General features: G+C 44.1%; 2 protein-coding genes across 2 annotated transcripts; both read right to left on the reverse strand.

The window, feature by feature from the left end:
• Positions 1-38: 38 nt before the first annotated feature.
• Positions 39-3,411, reverse strand: LOC146254377 (ras-related protein Rab-11B). Its single transcript, XM_084676452.1, has 5 exons — positions 3,269-3,411; positions 1,890-2,085; positions 1,568-1,761; positions 1,373-1,453; positions 39-1,286 (listed from the first exon to the last, which is right to left on the reverse strand). Exons 1-5 carry the CDS (start codon positions 3,306-3,308, stop codon positions 1,141-1,143), a joined length of 657 nt encoding a protein of 218 aa, XP_084532578.1. The 5' UTR covers positions 3,309-3,411; the 3' UTR covers positions 39-1,140.
• A 233-nt stretch (positions 3,412-3,644) lies between these two features.
• Positions 3,645-7,551, reverse strand: LOC146254378 (uncharacterized). The gene is made up of 10 exons (XM_084676446.1): positions 7,257-7,551; positions 7,077-7,158; positions 6,883-6,992; positions 6,642-6,797; positions 5,426-6,539; positions 5,194-5,302; positions 4,778-5,093; positions 4,488-4,630; positions 4,209-4,324; positions 3,645-3,775 (listed from the first exon to the last, which is right to left on the reverse strand). Exons 1-10 carry the CDS (start codon positions 7,308-7,310, stop codon positions 3,732-3,734), a joined length of 2,244 nt encoding a protein of 747 aa, XP_084532572.1. The 5' UTR covers positions 7,311-7,551; the 3' UTR covers positions 3,645-3,731.
• Between the last annotated feature and the right edge of the window lie 1,072 nt (positions 7,552-8,623).

The following is an 8,623-nucleotide window of genomic DNA, read 5'->3' on the forward strand; positions in this document are numbered from 1 at the left end:
AGATGAGTTCCAGATGATCCAAGAAAATATCTGCCAACTGGTCATGAAATAGGTTTATTTCCATGTGTGAATAATTAATGATGAAAAGGCATGTTAAAAGATGATGTGTTACTGATGTAAAAGTTGGACATGTGACAGGAAGACGGTATACATCCACACTCCAAAACAAGGCATTTCCACCAGAAAGAAAAAAATATATAAGGCATGTTAGAGAGCCAAACAGACTATAGCAACACTTCTGTTGATCGCCCCAGTTGACCAATCAACTGTCTGGACTAAACAGAAGGAAGTGAAATGCATTCTCTTTGTCAAGGGACCAATAACAATTCACATTCTGCTCCATCTTACTCCTACAAAACAAACCACACTCATTTTTAAAGTATTTCACAAAAGCAACATTTCCCAGACAACAATCAGCTAGCTTTGAGTGTTGTTGATCCAAGGTGTTAAGAGTAATTCTAAAATAGTTACATGGCAAAATCATTTTAAATGATTGGCTGGAAAAAGAAGCTGCATATTCACAGAAAGCTGGATGAGCGACCTAACATGAACCAACTACAGTGAGCCCAGTGAATAACAGCAGCGATCAGTCACGTAAAAAAAAAGCACAACTGGAAAAGGTCCAATCTTGCACTGCTTAGATGAGATAACCCAAGTTTGGAAATGATTGCATTTACCTCCTTTGGTATCCCTGTGGACTATACATACATACATACAAAAAAAAAAGTCCTTATCTATCAGTTGCAGTAGGACACCATTCCACATGTCCCACTTCGTTATTTTATGCCAATCTCAGCACTCTGGGACTCAAAGGAAAGCAACAGGAAGTTCTGGACAAGCTGACTCCTCACTGCTCCTCCCAAAGGAGCAGGTCACATGATCAGAGTCCACAAATCATTGCAAAAGGAAAAGGGGGAGGGAGAGAAGAAACTATATTCAAAGTCTGTGGAGGACAATGAACAACAGACAAACTAAACTTTGGAAATCAAAAAGAAGAACAATAAAAGGAATGTAATCTAGTGAGTCAGTGAAACATCTAAACACACAGGAGGTACTGACAGTCTACCGTAGCAGCAGAACACTCTGGAGCAAAGCAGACATTAAGAGAGGAGACAAGAGGAGGAAGGGAAGCTTTGAGTGTCACAGGTTTTGGCAGCACTGCAGCTTGTTGCCTTTCTGCCCATCGGTGGTCGGGGGAACACTGATGTCCACTACATTGTTGCCTGGTGATTCGTCATGTGCAGATCTGTCAGCTATCTGCTTCTGCGATACGATCCGGTAGATTTCTGAAGGGGAAAAAGGATATGTTGGCCTTTAACGGTTGATTGATTACAGGTTCAACACTTAATAAATAAGTGCTCAAGTTGCTTACCTGTTAGAATGTTCTTGAAAGCCTCTTCTACATTGGTGGAGTCCAGGGCCGAAGTTTCAATGAACGACAGAGTGTTCTTCTCTGAGGGAGAGACAGAGAGAAGGCTGAACAAAGGGACACACTGGGAGAGAATCTATTTGCATTTCTGGATACCCAGAGTGCATTGCTGCCTCGGCCAGGGCTCGGAGTGCGTACCTGCGAAGGCGCGAGCCTCGTCCGTGGGCACGGCCCTGAGGTGACGCAGGTCACTCTTGTTGCCCACCAGCATGATGACGATGTTGTTGTCAGCGTGATCCCGCAGCTCCTTCAGCCAGCGCTCCACGTTCTCATAGGTCAGATGCTTGGCGATGTCATACACCAGCAGAGCCCCTACAGCCCCTCGGTAGTACCTGGCCAGGACAGAGCAGGGAGCACGGAGGGTCAGAGGGCTGGACGCACACGTCACGTGGAGACGTCTTCCTGTTCTCCACCCCTGTACTTCCTGTCTCTTGGGCGGAGGCCCCGCCCCCCTACTCACGCGGAGGTGATGGCTCTGTAGCGCTCCTGGCCGGCCGTGTCCCAGATCTGGGCCTTGATGGTCTTGCCGTCCACCTGGATGCTGCGGGTGGCAAACTCCACCCCGATGGTGCTCTTGCTCTCCAGGTTGAACTCGTTCCGTGTGAAACGAGACAGCAGGTTACTCTTCCCCACGCCGGAGTCTCCTATCAGCACCACTGGAGACAGAACACACACAGAGAGAGAAGCATGACACTCCTGACAGCGTTAGACCATCCAAGACAGTGTGCGATGAGGAGGACCACCGACTACCCTCACAGGTTATTGGTAACACACACAGTACTGAGCATAGTCTGTAAACCAAGCTCAAATTAATCTTCCCCTCCCTTCATCTCCAGAAACGTAGCAAATACCACTTTAGCATACTGTATGTCACTTGCTGACTCCCACTTCTGTATAAGCTCATGAGCTACTTGTGACATCCAGCCTAAGATTGGTACAGTCTGACTCACTGAGGTTGGTCAGGGCCTAGGCTCACTGTGAAGGAGGCTATTCCTGGAATACTAATATCTTATTAGTCAGTAACCATCATCATGAGGGCTGCCTACCGATACCAAGGCTTAAGATAAACACGGTGACGACCAGAGGCAAAGGTATCTGCACAACAGGGACAATAAACACAGATACTGCCTGGAGTAGGTGTTCCCACGGGAGTCTTCCTAACGAGCTAAGACAGCGATGAATCGTCGGGTTTACTTTCACAATCTCCTTTTTCCACCATCTTAATGTGAACCCGAACAACACTTGTAGAAAACGGCAACAATCAAGGTTTAGGGAGAGGTTTGATAAATAAGTCCTTTGTAAATGGCTTTGGTTTAGGGACATAAAAAATGGGCGTCTACTAGGCATAGAACACAAAGGACGAGCAATCATTTAGTGACTTGCATTTTGCTGTTGATGCAACTAGACAAAGAGCTATGTTTGTGATTGCTGATAGCTAACAGTACTAAACGGGTTTTAAGTTATTTGGCTAGCTAGTGTGGCTAGCTAAAAAAAAGTCGCTCAGTAGCTGATGATTGCGAACTTGTATGTTAACCATCACTTGTCATATAGCTGATTATGTCCAAATTTAGATTGTAACATTACCCACTTATACATACGAGAGTCACTGCAAACTATCTAACATCAGTCGCTTCAAAACGTATGCAAGGAAAAAGGTCTAGCATAATTCTTGGGCCGCAGTGAAATGAATATCTTTTTAGCCTGCACAGCCAAGCTAGCTGGCTAGCTATGTTGAAGCTAAGGAGGGGAATACTGACTTCCTCTCCTATCAACTTCTCATATTTAGCTCAAAAACGTTGAAGGTGATTTTCACTTAATCGACAAATAAATCGACCTTACCTTTAAACAGATAGTCGTATTCGTCATCTCGGGTCCCCATTTTAGACAAATTTCTACTTTAGAAAAGTCTTGTGAGCACCAGTGAGCTTTCTGTGTCCCGTCTCAGGCCGGGTTGGAAAACTGCGTCCCAGCACGTGAGCTATAAGCGACAATTGTTTTGACCAATTGGAGAGACGTCTGTTCTGACTGATAGATACGTTGACAAATGTTTTAAAGACTTAGAAATGTAATCATCTATGTACAATAAAAGGCTAGATATAAAATGTCTAGAGTTCAACAGCGCACACACATGGATTTAAACAAAGTATTATATACTGAATTCATACGTAACTGTATGAATCCCCTATCTATCAACAATAAATAAAACAAACGTTTTTTTGTGTTGTTTTTTGAACCAACAGTTTATTTCAAGTTAAATCACCCCAGTCACAAGACTGAACAAATCTTGGATTCGTCTTGATGGTTATGACATCCGAAGCAAACCCTTGATACTCCTCTGGAAATCCACTGAGAGAAAAACAAAAGTCAATACAGTGGTGCGTTTAAACATTTTGACAAAATGAAAACATTTCCTACATGAAGGAATGTGCTGCCCAAAAAACGAGAACAGAGAACATGGTCTACTAGCCTAGTTCCCACTTCAGACAATCAAAGACACACAATAGCCGGTTAAATCCGTAATTGTGTTAAAGAATGTAAATAAACACAGATATCATGAATAAAGACATTCCAGTTTGGGGCCCTATTGACTTCAACTACATATTACAATGTTAATGGAGCATGTAATGTTCCAAAAATGCCACTAAGAATGATTCTTTGTATTACAGTGTCTCCCCCTACGTTTACATGTAAACCTCTTCTGTTTGAACCATGTCGTATATAATGGAAGGTAGGATGGGAAATGAAAGACAGACCCCTTCAGATTTGTGTTGTGTTTTACCTGACTGCAGGTGCTTCAATCTTTTTTGGACAGTCTGTAAATGACGAACGCATCCAGAATCTCTAACACCCCACTGGGAGCCGGAATCAAACTGCTTCTCCTCGACAGATTTATGACTGTGAAGACATGAGATGAAAATAACATTACACAAAACAAAACAAATAGCCAAGAGCCCACACACTTATTCTTAGCCTGTTGACTGTCTCAAACTGTGAAAGTAGGATGTTTCACATTTGGGAAAGTTTGTGAAGCGAGTCCGGAGGGGGTGATTATTGTTACCCATAAGTATAAGGAGAGGAAGGTCTTGAGGAGCGATTCCTCTGGGGCAGGGACGCAGCAAAGTAGGGCGATCCTCCGCTTCGATGCTGGTCCCTCTCCTTCCCTCCCTCCTTCAATAGCTGGTGACAATCTAGACTGTCCACCTGCACACACAGGAACACACCCGGTCAGGTCACCCTCATGTCGGATTTGCAGGTGGACCATTTGTAACGCAAAAAGAATGCAGCAGATGCGAAATTAAAGCTCCAGACCATCAAGATCTATCACACAGATCATGTTGACAGTCTCACCAGTTTCTCTGCCCTCTGCTCCCATTCCTTGCTTTTGTCCAGGACCTTCACCCAGTCCTGCCTCCTCTGCTCATCTTTCACGCTCTCCTTCTCCAGGACTGAGTACAGGCCGGACTTCAGGTTCATCAAGTCCACCTTCAAGTTGCTCTGGCGGATGTTTGTTGGACTCTTCTGTTCCTTGGCCTGCTGGCAGGAGCTTCTGCACCTCAGTAGGTCCACCTCTAGAAGGCGCTGCAGCTCTGCCAGTTCCTTCTGACGCGACTTGAGGCTCTCCTGAGCAAACTCTCTCCCGTCAGTTTGCGCCTTAAGCTTCTGCCTGCATGAGTGGAGACAATAGAGTCAGTAACTCTGCCTGTCTGTTACTTGTACACGTTGTGTACCTGTGTTATCTTCTGTCAGTTGTTGCACATAATCACCTGAGGTCCATGATAGTGTCCTGCAGTTCTCTCTCATATTTGAAAGATCTCTCAATCTCTTTGCTTGCCTTGGTCTCTTCCTCTAGTAACTTACTGCTCAATACAGACACTAACAAGGATAACATAAGCATTAGCACTAGAAACATTCCACAAAACATACAGAGTCAGTCTTCAACATCCTGGTGGTCTGATGAGATTTAGACATTCCGTTGCCATAACGATGATTCCTTACCGTTACCACGGAGCTCTTGCTCAATGGCCTCTTTTTTCTGGACAGTCCTGTTTAGTATCTGTTGAAGCTGCCCCACCTCCCTCTGATGCATAGCGTCCGCCCTGTCCAGGGCGCCCTGGAGAATCTCCACCTTCTCCCTGGAGCTCATCACAGACTTCTCCATCTCCAGCACTGTGGTACTGTGATGCTTATCCACAGCTGCGAGAGACTGCACCAGGCTCTGGATTCTGTCCTCTTGCTGGCCTTTGCACTTCTCCAGGGACTGCCTCTGGGCCATGGCCACGCTCAGCTGCTGCTCTCTGACGGCCAGGGACTCCTGCAAGGCCTGGGCCTTCTCCTCCGAGGCCCCGAGGGACTCGTCCAGGAGCTTGGACTTCTCCTCGGTGCTCCTGAGGGAGTTCTGCAGGAACCTGGCTCTCCCTTCAGAGGAGCTGAGGTTATCCTGCACGGATTGGAGTTTCTCCTCCAACGCCCAGTGGTTGTTTTGAAGGGACACCACCTTCTCCTCCGATGTCTTCAGGCTCTGCTGGAGCGACCCGGCCTCTTGCTCAGAGGAGCTTAGGGCCTGCTGCAAAGACTTCACTTTCTCCTCAGAGTCCCACTGGCTGTGCCGGAACTCGTTCTCTAAATCGTTGACGTTCTGCTTGAGAGACTTGACGTTCTCATCCGAGAAAACCAATTTCTCCTGCAGGACCTGGTTGTTCTCTTTGGTGACCATGAGATCGAGCTGCAGGTTCTGGACTCTCTTCTCAGACTCTTCCTGATCCTGCTGCGAGGACTGGATCCTGATGTTGGCAATGCGTAGAGATTTCAACAGGCTCTGGGACTTGTCATTGGACTCCATCAGACTGTGCTGCAAGGAGGCGACCTCCACCTCATACTCCTTCAGGCTTTGCTCCAGGGAGTGGAGCTTCTCCTGGGACTGGCCGAGGCTTCTCTGTAGCACCATCTGGGAGTTTTTGTTCTTCTGCTCCGTGGAACGCAGGGAGAGATGGAGGCCCTTCACCACAGCCTCGTGTCGACATTGGGTATCTTTCAGCTCCATTTTCAGGGCCTCAATCTCAGAGAGCCAGCACACACGGTCAGACGAGATCAAGTAGTCTTGTATTTCCTCCTTTAGTGACACGCAAGACAGTCAGGATATCCGAAATTGAATACGAATCATTATAGATTAATAACGAAAAAGAACGGTGGGGTTTCATCAAATGGCACCTACCGTGTTCTTGCTAAAGCCCAACTTTAAAAGAAGCTCTTGAAGAGAGGGGCAGTGCAGAAGGATGTTTCTGTCCTGCGGGCCTTTCCTCAGATCACCTACATCCTTACAGTTGACCACCACTTTATTTGCCGCTGCGTGTATTTGCTCTAACATTGGCTGGGGATGTGAGGAGCAAACATTTATTATAACTTTACAGTGGAATAATAAAGAGACAAGAACCTTTTGTATAGAGTAGTCATACCTTTACTTTAGACTGAAGGTAAGCTTCCAGCCCATCATTTGTCCCTGATAGTAAGCATTGGGTAACATCTATCTCTGAATGAAGTTGTTTAAATAGTATGGACTCTGAAACTGAAGGCATATAAGTCCTATGAATCGTGAGGATAAATTGTGGTAGTAATTAGGCCTACCCCATGTCTCAAGGCTGTCACTCACCACTCTTTAAGCTGCCATCATCAGTTACTGCAGAAGCAGGAGTTGAGCATCTGCTGTGGTCTTCGTTTGACTCGTCAGGACACTGTATAATAAAAACATATCGAAACGTAACCAATAATTGCAAGTTATAGCTAAATGATTCAGTACTATTTTGAAAAAAAAGAGAAGCTATTTCCAAACCTTGCAATCTAACTCTTCCCATTTTGGGACGGTGAAATCTCCGTTGTCCATCATGTCTAAATGAAGAGGGCCCTCAAATAACGACACTATTGGTGTAGGCCTAATTCACCAACACGTCTGCTGTGTGCGGTGTGTTGTAACCTACAGTCCATTATTAAATTAGTAACATAGGTAGCTACAATTTATAATGCTGGTTGTGCCAACACACAGAACACGACCACTAAAGGAAAACGCCGACTAACTAGAAAAGCTAGCTAGCACTATGATGACTTTCAAAAGTCAATTATATTTATTATTCACCAAGGCAACCAGACGCCAACAATTCAAAAGTGTTTCACGGCGACGATATTGACATTCGAAAAAGATTAAACATTTCATAGACATGTAACTGCTTTATTTTGAATTCGTTCTGATTGAGTCCACACACGCACACACATACGGTCATCTATTTATCTTCATAAATAGATATACACAGATATACATAAATACATATTTCTGATATGCATATTCATAGGAAAACATGCGTCTTTGTAAAGGACTCCCTGGTTGAGGGCACACGGCGATTTGAAAACACATTAGGCCTACACAAACACAAACTGTCGGAAGAACTCCTATTTGCATGTACTGTTAAACTGACAACTCGGATATGATACAAAGAAACAGCGCGATTTATACAACTTAAAAATGGTTGTATCTTAATAAACGCATCAAAGAATATGGTAGCCTACAGTAAATTAGGTAGATCGTAATAATTTCTTGCCAGCAGCAAAAATAAAACCAAATAAAAATAATATTCTCCAATTAAAATGGAAAATATCTTCTTTATATATCTTTATATATGTCCTATTTATAATTCTATGTACATATTCTCAGGAGCGAAAACTATTGAAAGAAAATAAATACAACGGCACACACTGAAATATCAAATGTCTCCATAAGGCAATCAAAAGTAACCGAAAAACTCTACGGTACAAAATATTGCTGCTATGGTGTCTCGATGTCAAACAACAGCAACGGATTACGACCGACCAGTGACCACTGCACATCTTGATCGAATGATCAGCATTTTACACTGAAAGACTCCCTTACATATACACGATGATAACACACACACAAAAATAAACTAAAAGTGTGAAAGAGAACTTGACTTAGGACGTGTTAACTCATTATCTATGTATTGACTGCAGACTAATTCAATGTTGATTGTGATTTTGTTCAACCTCATGACGATTTCTTTAAAGCAGCTTTAAGTCTTTTTCAGGTACACACATTTTGTTTTTACAGTGTGAATCAAAAGGAAATCCCCAAACATGAATCAACTGGCCATATTCACATTTTTGATTAACTCTAAAATGTGTAAAATAATT

Source organism: Hypomesus nipponensis, chromosome 16, assembly GCF_054491055.1.
Source record: "Hypomesus nipponensis isolate SF chromosome 16, ASM5449105v1, whole genome shotgun sequence".
Taxonomy (NCBI): Eukaryota; Metazoa; Chordata; class Actinopteri; order Osmeriformes; family Osmeridae; genus Hypomesus; species Hypomesus nipponensis.

What these genes read in the sequence shown, in the direction of transcription:
- LOC146254377 (XM_084676452.1), bottom strand. Translation starts at nt 3,308, where the DNA reads ATGGGGACCCGAGATGACGAATACGACTATCTGTTTAAAG. An exon ending in CGAGGCTCGCGCCTTCGCAG is followed by an intron (nt 1,454 to 1,567) that starts GTACGCACTCCG and finishes TCTCTCCCTCAG; the next exon opens with AGAAGAACACTCTGTCGTTC. An exon ending in TTTCAAGAACATTCTAACAG is followed by an intron (nt 1,287 to 1,372) that starts GTAAGCAACTTG and finishes TTTCCCCTTCAG; the next exon opens with AAATCTACCGGATCGTATCG.
- LOC146254378 (XM_084676446.1), bottom strand. Translation starts at nt 7,310, where the DNA reads ATGATGGACAACGGAGATTTCACCGTCCCAAAATGGGAAGAGTTAGAT. An exon ending in AGCAGAGGGCAGAGAAACTG is followed by an intron (nt 4,631 to 4,777) that starts GTGAGACTGTCA and finishes CTGTGTGTGCAG; the next exon opens with GTGGACAGTCTAGATTGTCA. An exon ending in TCCTCTCCTTATACTTATGG is followed by an intron (nt 4,325 to 4,487) that starts GTAACAATAATC and finishes ATGTCTTCACAG; the next exon opens with TCATAAATCTGTCGAGGAGA.